We start from the raw sequence: 16,503 nt of genomic DNA on the forward strand, positions 1-16,503 counted from the left end.
GAGGAGGAGAAATATGTGGAAATATACGACGATTTTCTCACATTTATATAATAAACTCCCATTACTGCTTGATTGTAAACCCCACTTCCACTTACCTGAAATATTTTTTCCAAATATTTTGTTCCAATGATAAGTTGGATGGAGATGAGAGATTCTACTGGGTGAAATCAGATACTAGAATACAAAAATCAACCAATGGATTAAGCATGTCCCATTGCTCATACTGAGAAAAAAGGACCTAAGCTCAGAGTTCCTTCGTAATGAAAGCAAACAACTTCATCAGAGGATTCTTGTAACAGAAACTCTTTAGGGCTGATATTCATCAAATGGTTTGTACAAGACATATAAAACCATTAAAAAATTATTAAATGAAAATGATTAAAGTATTTGATTTCTGGGCAGTTTTTGTGGCAGTGGTAGGAGGATCAGACCTACGTACTTACAGTTTTCTAAAAAGAAGTTTAGGATTGGAAAGAACATCCTTTTCCCCCCATGCAACCTTTGCTGTTTTTAATCTAGCTGCCTCTTCTGGTAAATTGGGGGAGGGGTGCACAGAATGACCTGACGGAAATGATGTAAGTTTACAAGGGAATTTTCCATTGATCATTTGGCATATGCTAATTTGTTTAAATAAATAGAAATACAAATGAATAGTACAGAGTCCGAAGGGGGGGGGGGTTTGCATGTCGATGTCCCCAGGCCACCCCAAATAACTCACACAACACACAGAATTTTTGTTTAAGGTTTTTGGCATAATTTTGGCCACTTTATTAAAATACAAAAAATGTGAGTGGTTGCTTAGGCATTGGTTGTGACTATCTGCCCCTCAGTGGGGGACAGACTGACATTTCGCAAGCCTGCGAAAGTCAGAAAAGGGGAATACATTTTGGGGTAGCGACGGAGCAGGGAACCTGCCCTCAAGCCTTCCCCAAATGCAACCAGAGGCTCTTGTGTGGCCCTAGCCCCTTGACAGGGTTCGGACAAAAGCAATAGTGAGCCCCTGTATTCCTTTAACGGAATCCCTTGCAGCAGCGTTAGAGGGGCAGGCACAGCCAATCCATGCCCCTCAACCAACCAAACCATAAACCAATGCCTAACCGCAACCTTACAAGTTGTGACGATTTGCTACGCAGTAGGCAAAAACCAAATGGCCCCAACCAATCAGCCAGATGGACAAAATTCCTACCGGGCCCCTGCCCCAAGAGCAGACGACCCCATGACAGGCATAGCAAGGTCAAAGCGAACCACCCTAAATATAGGGAGGGGGGATGGGCAATCCGATGCACGGGGCGAAAAGAGGAAGCTCTACGCCTTGTGCAGGGAGTTTTAACATTTCTGGCTATCAGTCATCAAATGGCAACATTAACATCTTCCCAACAGCAAGGGAAGCCCAATCACAACAGTGGCCAATGATCAATTAGCCCGCCCCACAACTTTGGAGTGTCCTGTCGGCCCCCACCGCAGCACGTGCTCTCCATGAAGGAGAACACGCTTTGTCTGATTGGTGACATGCTGTGCGTGTGACCAAAGAAGAGCATCTGTGAGTCCAACCAAATTAGTTTTCAAACTGCAGTCATGCAAGAGTTGCCTGTAGAACAGGCTTCCTCAACCTCGGCCCTTCAGATGTTTTGAGACTACAATTCCCATCATTCCTGACCACTGGCCCTGCTAGCTAAGGATCATGGGAATTGTAGGCCAAAAACATTTGGATGGCCGAGGTTGAGGAAGCCTGCTGTAGGACATGAGACACATTTTGTTGGGATTGACTAATTGGATTCCATCCTACTGAGATGCTAGCACAAGAGTTCCCTTCACAACTTGGTTCAATTTATTACTATGATGCGGAGCTAGTAATTAATTGCTTTTGTTGCAAGGTACTTCAGGTGGTAATAACAGTATAATTAGAGCTAAGCATTCATCTTCTTATTTAAGTGTTAACCTGAGGGATTAAACATTGCTACCTTGTTAGCTCCAGCTATTGCGTTTTGCATCAGCAATAGCACTTTCTTTAAATATGTAGAAACGTCATTCTAAGTATATTGACTTTTGAAAGGATTTTTAAATCTCTAGTTTTGTCTTATTATCTTTTATGTTCCACACAGAGGCGATCAGGTCTTAACACATTAGGTATTGGGAAGTATGTAAATCTTCCTGTGGCATGGGCTGAGGCAATTCTGTTATTACAGTGTAAAGGAGAAATTCACGAAGGTAGGTTTCATTCAGATTCTTTTTTTGCTGCCCCTTTCTCTAAGCAAGCACTGCAAAATTTATAGACACTGGAAAGAAAATAAAGCTATTCTCACAAAGAGACTAATTACACAATATATATAAAATACTATTTTTGTTTCTACTTTGATGCCATTCTGTGTCAACTGACTTGGCTTTTGAAATTATTCTTATGGATACAGGCATGCAATAACATTGGATGAGTATAACTAAAGTTGAATATCCCTGTCCTATAAGACCATTAGTGCAGTGCTGTTGCAAAATTTTAGACCCAGCCTGGACATTTACAAGAAAAAGCTGATAACTGCATGGTTATTTCCATTTGACAGCTGTGATTAACATCCTGAAAGCTGAAGCCTCAATATTGGAAAATCACAGATTTCTCTCTGGTTAGATAAAAGCAGAGCATCTCTGAAACTGAAGAGGCATGCTGGAAAGTAATGAACCAAACTAACGGAAAGTTATTGTACTCAGAATCATCAAAAGAATGCAGAGAACATTTTTTGATGGGATTTTAAAACCAGAGATATTGGAGTACTTCTGTGTTTATCATGGCCATCAAAATAGTACTACTTGCAATTCAGCTTTCAATTCTAAATGTCTGGGAGAAATGCTCATTTCACAGTTTGTTCTAAACTGTTTTTAATGCTGTAATTTATATTGCTGTACCCTGCCCTGGGACCTTCTGAAGAGCAGAATAATAATAATAATAGTTCCTTTATATTTTATAACCTTGTTCATTTCACCTTATTAACTTTAGTCATGTTGCATAGATGGCAAGTCAGTAATTAAACAGCAACTTGCCAGATGATGAGTCATTTCCATGGTGCACAGTAGCAACCCAGACATGGCGCTGGAATATCTGGGATTCCAGGCCCATTGGGACCTGAAGGTCTATATGCAAATGAGCAGATTGTGTTCATAAATGCAGGAGGGACCCCTGTTGAGCAGCTGAAGACCTAACAAGTCACCAGCCTGAGACAGCCAAGAAGCCCTATTACCACTTGCCCCAAATCTACTTTTCTTTGCCCAAGACCGGTCCAGGAAGAAGAAGAAGAAGAAGAGTTTGGATTTTATATCCCGCTTTATCACTACCCGAAGGAGTCTCAAAGCGGCTAACATTCTCCTTTCCCTTCCTCCCCCACAACAAACACTCTGTGAGGTGAGTGAGGCTGAGAGACTTCAGAGAAGTGTGACTGGCCCAAGGTCACCCAGCAGCTGCATGTGGAGGAGCGGAGACGCGTTCCCGGTTCCCCAGATTACGAGTCTACCGCTCTTAACCACTACACCACACTGGCTCTCAGGAGAATATATAATGTGAAAGGAGTGCTAAACTCTGCCAAAGCATGTCTACTCTTCATGAAGAGGACAAAGCTGGAGGCAGTTTTCAGAGCTTGCTTTGTTATCTAGAGCCTACTCTTGTTCTAGAGATTATTATTGGAACAAATTACCTACCTGTGGGTTGTCCATAGGCCTGAAGATCATGTATCTGATGGACACCTTAGCCCCGTGCAGATGATTAAACTAGAAATGTGTGTGTATGTATCTGGAGAAGAAAAACAAAGATTATGAGGGCATGAATATCAAAGTTCTATGAAGAAAGGTTGAGGGACTTGGGCGTGTCTAGCCTGAAGAAGAGATGATTAAGAAGTGATACCATGTCATCTTCACATATTTGGAGAGCTGTCACATACATGATGGAGCAAATTTGTTTCCTGTTTTGCTCCAGAGGGGAGAACCTGAATCAATGCTTCAAATTACAGAACAGAAAAAAGAAAAAGATTTAGTCTAAAAATTAGAAGGACCCTCTGGATGGCATGAGCTCTTTGACAATGGTCACACCATTACTGGTGTTGTAGTAGTGGATTTCCTACGTTGGTAGGCAGTTGGAGTGGGTGACCTTTAGGTACATTCAGACTCTGATTCTATACCTGCTGGTCCCACCCAAGCTGCCACACATTAACTGTAATTTTTGCACAATGCATGTAGCTGTTGAAGGCACAATCTGTTCACTCCATTTTTGCAGCATATGGGTTGCATGTTCAGAGTCATTGCACATTGCAGTGTGTATATATAGACCCTTGTGTAGACAAAATGATCAGTGTGTGAAGGCTGGTGGGCACAATCCTGACCCCCCCTCTCAATTTCTATGCCGTTTAACAGTTTTCACAGTCCTTTTGTCTTTCCTCTTGCTATTTCTGTTGGACCTCTGCTGTTGGCTGTTGTTTCCAGTTTTCAACTGCACGGCTGTGCCCTGTAGGCTTCAACTGAGCAAGACAGACAGAATTTGGCTGCTCAAATTATTCCAGAAACCACTTCACAGATGAAAAGCCTGCAATAGAATTAGCACTTCACCTAATGCCTTGCATTTCGATACTTAATTTTGTGCAATTACAAAACCATGTATATTCAGCATTCTCATGATTTTTTTTCAAGTAGCACTGCTTTATAAGCTCTTTCTAAATTTAGACATTAATTGGGTGTAATTTAAAATGACATTTAAACTTGTGAAGTAATTTGCCTTCAATAACGGCATGTTTTAGGTTTCCCCAATTATTTCTATGAAAAAGCATGATATTGTTAGTTTCAAAGATTTAGGAATAATGGAACAAGGTTTAAAGTGTCCCTCCTGCAAATCACCCCCCTCAAAAAACCCAAAGAATGAAATACCTCGCTTTATAAAATTTGATGAGGATAAAAGGATAAATGGACCTTGCATATTATCAGGGCTTTTTTCCAGCTGGAATTCAGTTACGGCACCTCTCAGGTGGGCACCATTGCCATTCTAAGAGAACAAGGGAGGTGAGTTCTGGCACCTCTTTTTCTAGAAAAATAGCACTGCATTTATTATTATTCAATTCATCAAATATCCTTTATTAGGCATAGCAAACCACACATTATCAAACAGACACCGTATACAAATTGTGCAAAATACGAGCTCAGCATAACAAGGTTTGTCCCATATTCAAATATTATTATTCCTTTTTATCTTTTGACTTGAGTGAATGGCAAGTGGAATGATTATGGAAAGGGTCATACACGAAATAAATATGACAGACAAAGATCAATGATCTGCAGATTAACATGACTGATCCGAAGGATGAAGAAAAGTCATTTAATATATGCCCCCATTTTATATATATGGATGCTACTTTAGCTCCCTTCAGCCATTATAATTGGCCATGTGAGTTTTCAACCAAGAGGCCCCCTCCCTCCTTTGTTGCCTCCCTGATTTTCCAGGGCTCTAAATCTCATGGGTATTTACATGAGTACATAAGAAGCTACTTGTTTCAAGAAGTTATCCCTCATACCCACCAATGGTGATGGGGAGAGTGATGGGAGTTGGAGCTAGTCTGCTTACCCCCCCCCCCATATTTCCCTTTTGCATGTGGATATAATACAGTAGTATAACATCGGAAGAGAGCTTAAGTTGATGGCCGCCAGACAACTGGTGGAAGCAAATTCCACAAATTTAGATATATGAAGCAGTACTTCCTTTAGTCTGGATTTCCCACCATTCTGCTTCACTCGGTTACGTTGGGTTCTAGTATTATGAGAGAAAGAAAATACCTTGTTCCTTTTCTCCACAATGTACATAATTGTATGCTTCTCTAGCGTGTCACCCTTTGGTTGTTGTTGTTTAGTCGTTTAGTCCTGTCCGAATCCTGTCTGGACCCCATGGACCAGAGCACGCCAGGCACTCCTGTCTTCCACTGCCTCCTGCAGTTTGGTCAAACTCATGCTGGTAGCTTCAAGAACACTGTCCAACCATCTCGTCCTCTCTCGTCCCCTTCTCCTTGTGCCCTCCATCTTTCCCAACATCAGTGTCTTTTCCAGAGAGTCTTCTCTTCTCATGAGGTGGCCAGAGTATTGGAGCCTCAGCTTCACGGTCTGTCCTTCCAGTGAGCACTCAGGGCTGATTTCCTTCAGAATGGAGAGGTTTGATCTTCCTGCAGTCCATGGGACTCTCAAGAGTCTCCTCCAGCACCATAATTCAAAAGCATCAATTCTTCGGCAATCAGCCTTCTTTATGGTCCAGATCTCACTTCCATACATCACTACTGGGAAAACCATAGCTTTAACTATACGGACCTTTGTCAGCAAGGTGATGTCTCTACTTTTTAAGATGCTATTTAGGTTTGTCATTGCTTTTCTCCCAAGAAGCAGGCGTCTTTTAATTTCATGACTGCTGTCACCATCTGCAGTGATCATGGAGCCCAAGAAAGTAAAATCTCCATAGGTAAATTTATCCAGAGCCCATATAATTTAGGTTGTCCTTTTCTGCTCCCTGTTATTGTAAAATGTAGACGTTGGACAGGTATTAGGAAAATTCAGCCGCAAATAGTACACACAAGCCAGGTACACAATATCACTATCATATCCCAACATTCTTGTATAGCAAAATGCAGATTCTGTTTGGATGAGTTCTTTGATCCCTTTCCTCACGCAACCCTTAGTACTTTGGGCATGACATCTGGGTAAATCTCAGATAGCTGGCCTTTCAAATCTCATTGCACTGATTGCCTGCTAATTTGTATTCATTGTCGTTGTTAACCATAAGGTTATAAAAAAGAAGGTTGTCTCTCTGCTGTGCACAATGACTGTAACAGATGGAATAATAAGTTCAAAGGGTTTATTTGAATTTTAGTCCCATCAGTCTCATCTGTATTGTTCTGTGAGTTCAGCTATGAGAATTTGTCCAAAACAAGCAGTTTGTGGTCAGTTAGCTCTTTTAGCCTTGATGTTGTTGTTTTTTGTTCTTGATTTTGGGCCAGAAGTGGTCCCTAATGGTTGATTAAAACGTGCTGTAGAAACGCTTTAATTCCAGGCAGATGCCCATACCTGTAAATGACTCATTTGCATCCATGCAAACAAATCCATACTCCCAGCTTTTTATATCGAAGTCTGGTTGACCTGAATTAGTTTTCCACATCATTTTAGTTTGCTGGATAAATGTAATTCTCAGGGGCAAGTCTAGTTCTGAACACCATAATGTTGCTCTTATTGATCATGAAGCCATATTTTGACTTCTTGGTATATTAAATATATGGCATTGATAAACAAACCCTTTATAGATAACAGCCCTGTTTAGGGAAGTTTTTAATGTTTGATGTTTTATCACATTTTTAATATTCTATTGGGAGCCACCCATAGTGGTTGGGGAAACACAGCCAGATGGGTGGAGTATGTATAAATAAATAAATAATAATAATTATTATTAATTAAAATACACAGAGAAATACTGGGACAATATAACATCATTTTATCCAAAAATATGAATTCATGCTTTGTCAATCAAATTATCCCCAAATCAACAAAAATATTCCAATATTACTAAAAATTAAGTCTGAGAATTTTTTATTTATTGTTGGTGTATTATAAGCTTATGTTGTAATGACCACTTCATAATACAGTACATTATAGTACACTATGATGAGCTATGAGTATTATAGATAAATAATACAATTCTAATTTTTAAAAATTATCTAACGCTCTCTCTTTTTTTCTGAATTTCATATAAAGTCTCTTCAAATATGCATGTTTGTGCTGCTTGCTTAGAGAAGTAATTTTCTCCTTTATTGTTTGCTGACATTTCCCCCATTCTTTGTACATGTTTCCTGATCAATCATAAATTATTTAGTATGAACCTTATGGAATGTTAATAAAAGTTTAAACATTTAAAAAGTTATCTACCTTCCATGTCAGTGGGCTAAATCTTCTGTCTTCAGCTTCAGATTTCAGTGCTATATTGGAGAATGCTGTGCATATATTTTACAGTCAGCTGAAAGTTTTTTTAAAAAAGCAAAATATATTGTTGAGAATTTTTGAATAAAAGGGTTTTTTTTTAAAAAAAAATTATCGATTCAGGTTTTTTTGTTTTTTTTTAACCATCAATTCAGTTATCAAAATAGTTTGCAAGCTTAACTTAACTGTTAAGTCCCACTGAACTCCGTGGGACTTATTTCTGAGCAGTCATGTAGGGTTGCATTGATCCATGATGGCACAACTAAGATTAAACTTAATTCTGTAGAAAATATTTTTTGTCCAACACTAGGAGCACTGATTGATGGTAAACTATTCGCTCCCCCGACTTATATTTCCATTTTGTCTGCATGCATCTGTATGTACATGCAGCCACTTGGAGACTATTACTTGAAGCTTAATCCCTATTGTTATTTCCTCAAGTTTTTACAATTGGTGATGCAACATTAACTTCCTGCTTAATATTACTATCTGATTACTGTATATACCTGTCTTCTATATGCACATTTCTTGCAGAAATGTGTCACCTCTTAATTAAGAAAAATAAAAGTATTTTTCCTGCCTTTTAATAGTTATATTCAGTCCATTTAACTGAGATTAATTTTAATAATGTTGTCATTCTTTATTTTAAGTATTACTAAAATTCAACCCACCTATGAAACGGTTATCACCTACTATGAAAATGAAATTATGCAGTTATGTTAATAATTCTGTGGTAATTAGTTTAGAATTTTTGAGGATGAGGCCTGTGCATCAGGACTTTAATTACACTTGTAATTTCTTTACCTTTTTCAACAGTTTTAACTTTATTTCCTTTTTTTCAATAGATAAGTCATTCAAATGAGATAACCAATTCTCTTTATTTAAGCTTAACAGGAAAACTTGGAGCTAATTACATCATTATAGTAAACAAAGTTTCTTGTGGCACCCTGAAAAACTTAACAAATTTATTATGGCATACGGTTTTGATAGTCTTTAAGGCAGGGCTTTGGGTCTCCAGCTGTTTTTGGACTACAACTCCCATCATCCCTAGCTAGCAGGACCAGTGGGCAAGGATGATGGGAATTGTAGTCCAAAAACAGCTGGAGACCTCAGTTTGGAAAGCCCTGCTTTAAAGACTCTTTGGTTTTCTTGATTTTCGGCTATCCCTCTGGAAGTTATTACCGTATTGGCCTGAATATAAACCGCACCCACAAATAAGCCACACTTTTAAAATTCAAGGGGGAAAAAAGAGAGAAAAAGACAGTACCCGAATATAAGCCACTCCCTTAAAATTCTGCAGGCGCTCACACCCGTAAGTGGCAAATGTAGAAGAAAATCCTATGGATACTAGAGAGGACTCCTGGCACCGCGATCCTGGCTGCATTCTGGGTGGGAGGGGGAAGGAGCCTTGCTGTGTTGCCAGCGGTCTTCCCCCTCCCCCATGTTCTTTCCTACCCAGCTTTGGGGGAGACTGGGAGCTATATCGTAGAAGCCAATTTTTGTAAGGTCGCACATTTAAGCCGCCCTTTAACTTTTCACGGTCAGAATTTGGGGAAAAAGTGTGGCTTATATTTGGGCCAATACGGTATATCTTTACAGTAGTCCCATTTACCATTAGCCACGCGGGTCCTGGATCAGAAGGTCGGCGGTTCGAATCCCCGCGACGGGGTGAGCTCCTGTTGCTCAGTCCCTGATCCTGCCAACCTAGCAGTTCAAAAGCACGTCAAAGTGCAAGTAGATAAATAGGTACCGCTCCGGCGGGAAGGTAAATGGCATTTCCGTGCGCTGCTCTGGTTCGCCAGAAGCGGCTTAGTCTTGCTGGCCACATGACCTGGAAGCTGTACATGACCCGGAAGCTGGCTCCCTCGGCCAATAAAGCGAGATGAGTGCCGCAACTCCAGAGTCGGCCACGACTGGACCTAATGGTCAGGGGTCCCTTTACCTTTAGCTTTAAACTGAATAAGCATGGGAGATTGACCTGGCAAGAGAGAACCTCTAAGCTTCCACCTCACCCCAAACCTTAGATATTTAATGCATCTTTGTCTAGATTCAGCTTCATTTGGTTTATATGTTTCTTGGTAGTTGGAGACTGAGGATGCACAGGGATTGTAGATTTGCAATTGTAGAAGCGCAGAATACAAAGAGACCCCAAACCTGCCTTGTACATCCTTCTTCAACTTGCAGTATGAAAAGCAAAACCATCAGTTGCACTAAGCAAAAAACTGGCAGGAGAACAAATGTTACAGATTACCTCCATCATCCGTGTACATTGCACATTCTTGGTAGCTTGTTTAATTTTATTAATTTAGATGGCTTTATTATGCAATAGGATTTAATTCATAGTCTAGCATAAACATTTCAGCAACTGTTGAACAAAATTATGAAAGAGACGAGCCTTAATTACTTTTTCATCAAAGTGATAATCAGAGAAGGCAAACAATCTGGGGAAAATTTGATGTAACACTTGTTTTATTTGTTCATAACTTGGCAAGCGTTGTGTTGCAGGTGCGATGAGAGTACCGTATGAAATATTAAGGCTCTGCAGAGGAAGCTGTTTATTGAATTTATCTGTCATTTTCTTTTCACTTCAGAAGCTGTTGAAATACTTTTAATTTCCTTGGACCATGCGCCTCTTGTTCCAGACCATATCCCAGTTTTATTTTTCCTCGCGGAATCTGTTTTGTATAGACTCTGTTATGATACAGTGGAGAAGCCGCATCTATTCTCATGTGAAATCAAGTTGTCCAAGGTATGTTGTATTTTTCTTAAGAGTAGCTGTCCGTGTCCTGATACCCTGATATATATGTTGTTTCATTTCATGGCTACTTAAGTGCCACTCTAGGCCTTGTGTACCAATCTTTCTATACTGTGATCTTATGCCATGAGATTCTTTGCTCTCTTCTGACGGTCTGTGACCGCTCAAGGTTGTAGAAGTGGAATGCTGTCCCATTGGAGGTCTTCTAGGCTACAACTGCATCCATCTTGAGACAGCCATTAAAGATTTTGTCGTCCTTTTGGCCTTTAAAAATATGTTATTGTTTTTTTGGAAGGGGGATTAAATGTTTGTATTGATTTTTGGTTTAGCTTAATGGTGTATACTGCTTTTGGTGATGTATAGCATAAAGTTGATGGAGGGAGGGAATAGTCATAAAGGTAGTAACATTTAAATACTTCATTTATAAGATCCATAGGGGCGCTTTCAGATCTATGGCATTGTTGACAATTTACATTACCGCAAATAAAAGCAGATGTTCAGTTTGCTGGAATGCATGCCGTGACTGTACTAATGACAGACAGCTGTTTCTTCTAGATCCCAACTCATAATCTTTGCCATGGAAGCGAGTTATGGGAGCTGCAGTTTATATGGTCCACCTTTTATTGGAGAAAGTAATTTGCATCAACATGCTCAAGTGAAAGCAGTGCAGTCTTCTTTTATGCTATCCTCATTATAACTCATTTTATCTTGAATTTTTATCTCTCTGAATTCACTGGTTTTGAGTATTCCACAGTTCAGCTTTCAAGTGACACTTTAATGAGATGCTCTAAAATACATACAAAAATCATCGGGAGGTTTTTTTTTTTTTTTTTGTTCTCAATACATATGGATAGCTTGGATTTTCTAATAATTTCCATGATCATCTTGCATAATGTTCTTCTCACTGCTTAAATGATGTGACCTTTTTATTCTTCCCATATGGATTATCATTAACTAAGATGTATTATGTTAGGTCACATAATCTTAAAGTAGCAGCAAGAGATTTATGCATTCAAGAGAGAGGACGAAATTGAAGCCATGTAAATGAAAGTGTCCAAATGAGAACCATTTGCTTCTGAAAGCTAAGTAAGACCTGCAAGATAAATGATGGTACCAAATTGGACTTCAATCTTGTACCTCTTTCCTATGATTCATAGATCCCTTTCAAACAACACATTTTTGTCTTGATCACAGTGATTTCTCTGCTAAAACTTTATGATCTCTTGCTAACCACTGAGCACCTTTTTTTTACACAACACAAGCTGTCTATCACTAGGGCCCTCTTCCTTAGTTCCCTAAATTGACGTGTGCACACACATGTGAGCAAAGTTGTTGCAGTGCAAACGCACCCAATGAGCCAATCCAGTGCACCCGCTGGTGTGTTTGCACCGCAGTGACCTTGCTGATGCATTGCCTATTCCTCTCTACCTTCCAGCAGGCAGCAGTGATGTGACTGAGCAGATTTTGGGTGAGTGGCGGTGCTCCATCAGGTCTTTCTCTACTGGGGAATTGAATCTGAGCCTCAGGAAATATGTGTTGTAGCTATTATAAAAGTTAGCATTGCGCAAAAGAAAAAAATTAGCTGTATGTGAAGGGGTGTGAACAAGCACAATCTTTAATGGGTGCGGGATGAAATGATAGGGAGTTGTCCTCCTCCATTAACCTTGCACAAAAGTTGACAGAAGTTACTAGCCCACAAAACAAATTACTAGCATATCCATTCATATATAGTTAAATTAATCACTTGTGGCAAATCAATTTCCTGAAAGAAAAAGAAAAACCTTGTATCTTCCGATTTCCTTCCTTCCTTCCTTCCTTCCTTCCTTCCTTCCTTCCTTCCTTAAAAAAGCTTTATTAACCTTTATTAAAATTCTTCTGTAGTCTTCTGGAGGCAACTTTTCCCTCACCATGGACAAAGAAGCATTACTGGAGCAAACCTGCTCTAGTAATTTTTGCATAGGTTCTCCCCCCGCCCCCCGGATTTAAAAAAAACCTTTCTGTGTATTAAGAGAATATATTGTATTAAATATTTTCACTGCACTCAGGCCTGTTTCCAAGCAAAGCAAAGATGTTAAGTATTCCACCTAGTCTGGTGAGCCCAATTATTTTGACATCTCAAGTTCTAATATAGTCCCCAGGACTTCTGTTGTCTTGTTTACCACTTGATTTTCTTTAATGATGGCTGTATAGAGAATATTAACTTTCTCAGGCATTATTGGATTTTTTCCACCAGTTCTTCTGGTTTGGCTGGTATATTAAATAAGAGAAAAACAAAACAAAACTGATTTGCCAAGCAAAAGATTTGTTGAAAATTGGTTTTCAGTTAATGAGTGCATCATGGACAATATTAAAACACATTTCATATGAATATCTGGGATGATTCCTTCAGCTGTATCTGTTCTCCAGCCTTCTTATTCCTCTGTAAGGTATACTACAGCTCCTATAATTAACTTGGGTTGTTATTAGGTTTTCGGGTTCAAAGAGAAAGGACGCCCCCACAAGCCCCTTTCGCTATAAAGCTTGAGGCACACTGAGTTGGATCCAGACTTCAATTCACATTGGTGCAAGAGAGCAAGCAGGCAATTTTCACTTCTTCCTTTCCTTTGCGGCTTCTGGTGCCTTCTGAAAATCTGCTCCAGAGAGTTGTGGGACAATGGGACAATTGGTGTTTATCGCCTCCCTTGTTCCTTCAGAGGGAGCCTCCTCCAGATTTTGTTGCCTGCCGTGAATGGAACTGGGCCCTTTCATTTGCCGAAAGAGCCCCACCCTCTCATTCACCTCTTGTAAGAAATCTGGCAACTGGGACCAGCCACCTCTCACCCTGCACCATTATAGCAGCTTGCAAGCAGGGAACACTGTGGGGCTGAATGCTTCTGCAGTGCGGTACCAGTACTGCAAATAGCTGGAGAGTGTCCTGCAGTTGTGGTTCGAGGACCCGATCCCCGCTTTGTGGAATAAAGACACACGGACACAGTGTATAAGGTTAATGGGCAAGAAAAGGCCACAACTTTATTGATTACTGCAAGTGAGAAGGTATTGGCTTAGGCATTGGACCACGAAAGATTGGCTCCAGCCACTCGGAGAGGGGTGAGCCTAAAGGGGGTTTATTCACCAGTAGGTGGAGCCTGTTGATGCTAATACAACTATAAGCTCTCCCCTGATGTCACCGAGGGTCGTGCCATGGCCCCCCGCCACACAGGCATCGGACAGGATCCACGACCGCCGGATTCCTTTAACGGAATACCCAAATTTGAAGGGGTAGGCGATGGCCACACCTAGCCCTTCCACACACCAACAACACATTCCAATGCCTAACCGCCAAATACCAAGAAAGTTGTGACGATTGCTACGAGGTAGGCGAAAAATCCAAAAGGCCTAATGCCAGTTGGGGAAATTCCTACCAGGCCCCCTGGGCAACCTGGGCGACCAACCAAAGGTCCATAGCAAGGTCAAGCGAAAAGCTAAGCCCTAAGCCCTAAGGGAGTGGTGGGTGGGTGACTCTGCCCAGCAGAGATCAAATGACACAAGAAGCCAATAAGATTCCATTTAGACCTGTAAAGCTACTGACTCTGGCCTGGCCCCTAAGTTTATTCAAGCTTAGTTTGATTCCTTGCTTGATTCCCCACTGAACTTCTGCTTGCCTCTGTATTGAAACAAATGCTTGACTCCAGGCCATCAGTCCCGATAACTTGATTTTCACTCCCCACCTCTTGAGATGCATTTGGTAGTAACCCAAAACAGCACTGCTACTCTTTTCTCCCCATCTAAGTTTTTTTTTAACCTGTCTCTATACATTTCCGCAAGCATGCAGCGTAAAATATTAACTTTTAACAATGGCATCACCATGTGGTAAATGCAAGGGAGGCCTAATAGGTCATTGGTGCACATTCCCCTTTGTCAGGAAGGCAGCAATAACTAATGTTCAAAGGTGTTTAGTACAATTTCGTTTTTGAAAAAGGCTGGCAGATATCCAAAATGTTTAGATAATTGAGGTTTAAACCAGTAGAAGTGTCATATTTATACAAAACAATGCCTCTGAAACATTAAGGAATCTTGATTAGTATGTTACCTGATTGCAGGTTAAAATTCTTAGGGAAAATGTTACAGAAAGTGTAGAAAGAAAATTGCCTTTCTGGGTCATAGCTTTGAGGTAGAGACAACTTCTGGGTCCTGAACATAAGCAAAGTTACGTTAATTGATAGAAAAATTTCAAGTTTTGCAAAAGTTTAGGGGGCAACAACAAATGAATGGAACATGATACTAATGGACGTGTTTTGTGTTTCTTTTGCCAGCTTGGATTTTTGGTCTTTTTAAGGCTTCTCCTGTTCTATTTCTTTGGTTACCAGGGGTTTTCTGAAGAACACAGATCCAGGCTTCATGTTGGCTTGAAAGGTAGCAATTATTTCTTTCTAGTTATCTAGCTTTACATATTTTAGATTGTAAGCCTGAGGGCAGGGACTGCCTCACCACTGATCTGGGAGCTTTTTCAGTTAGAGAGCAGGGTAAAAATGTTTCGGATAAATGCGCTCATAAAATATTTGTGACACAGTTGGGAATCCGGAGCATTTAGCCACCCCATTTAACTAACCACCCCAGGAGTGCTGTAGAAAAACCTGCGCTGGATGAGAGAGGCTGCATCCAGAGTTACCTCTCATTCTGTTTCCCAGCTTTGCTGCTGGCTATGCACTAACTGTAGAGCAGCGCTGCCACTGTATTTATTTACCCTTTATTTTAAACCAGGACTGCTTGCTGTTCCTGAGTGTCACTTCTACGTTTGCAATCCCTCTTCAGTCTGAAAACAAGTATAACACCTCATATCATTAACTTTTAACACAAGATTCCAATTGTCAGAAACACTGTACTTAAATCAAGTGTTTGTTTTAGGGAACAATGTAATAGTTACTGGTGTGAAGCACAAGAAATCGTTATCTATCTATTTTAAAGCTCTTTCCTCAGATGGTGTCTTAATTAAGAGCAGGCTGTTTAGCATCCTTGACTTATGCAAAGTTCACACGAACTGTTCTTCATAAGTAGTCTGGGGCTTGTGATAGGGGGCTGTGATGCCTTTTTTGTAGCTCAACGTTTGTGGAAAATGTTAATTGTGTTCCATTCCTAAGGAGAGAGAAGTACTTATATATCAAGCTACTCAGTACTTTTCCTGGTCATCTCCCGAATGCTATTAATGGGGAAGCTAAGCCCAGAGGGTTCTCAAAATCAATTAGAAAATGTTTCTCAAGTATGCCCATAGGCAATCTTTCGTTTGCAGGGAGGGCTGGGTGAATGGGCAGAAGAACAGAGGGAAAGCCCTGTTGGATCACATGAAAGGCCTCTCTAGGCTACGAGGTCTTACAGTGGCCAACCAGATGTCAGTGGGAAGCTCACAAGCGAGACATGACTATAACAGCACTCGCGGCACTTAGGAATCTCAGAAACAGTAAAGACAAAAGATAAAGGGACCTCTGAACATTAGGTCCAGTCGCGGCCAACTCTGGGGTTGCGGCACTCATCTTGCTTTATTGGCTGAGGGAGCCGGCGTACAGATTCCGGGTCATGTGGCCAGCATGACTAAGCCTGTTCCGGTGAAACCAGAGCAGTGCACAGAAACGCCGTTTACCTTCCCACCGGAGCGGTACCTATTTATCTACTTGCACTTTGACATGCTTTCGAACTGCTAGGTTGGCAGGAGCAGGGACCAAGCAACGGGAGCTCACCCCATTGCGGGGATTCGAACCGCCGACTTTCTGATCAGCAAGTCTTAGGCTCTGTGGTTTAACCCA

General features: G+C 40.7%; 1 protein-coding gene across 1 annotated transcript in view; it reads left to right on the forward strand.

Moving 5' to 3' along the window:
- TMEM232 (transmembrane protein 232) overlaps positions 1-16,503 on the forward strand; it is a 153,345-nt gene that overhangs the window by 21,102 nt on the left and 115,740 nt on the right. The window contains exons 4-6 of the mRNA XM_028748943.2: positions 2,103-2,208; positions 10,563-10,720; positions 15,019-15,118. Of these exons, the coding sequence (XP_028604776.2) occupies positions 2,103-2,208; positions 10,563-10,720; positions 15,019-15,118 (364 nt within the window). The remainder of the gene's footprint in view (positions 1-2,102; positions 2,209-10,562; positions 10,721-15,018; positions 15,119-16,503) is intronic.

The sequence above is a fragment of the Podarcis muralis genome, chromosome 11 (genome assembly GCF_964188315.1).
Source record: "Podarcis muralis chromosome 11, rPodMur119.hap1.1, whole genome shotgun sequence".
In the NCBI taxonomy this organism is placed as follows: Eukaryota; Metazoa; Chordata; class Lepidosauria; order Squamata; family Lacertidae; genus Podarcis; species Podarcis muralis.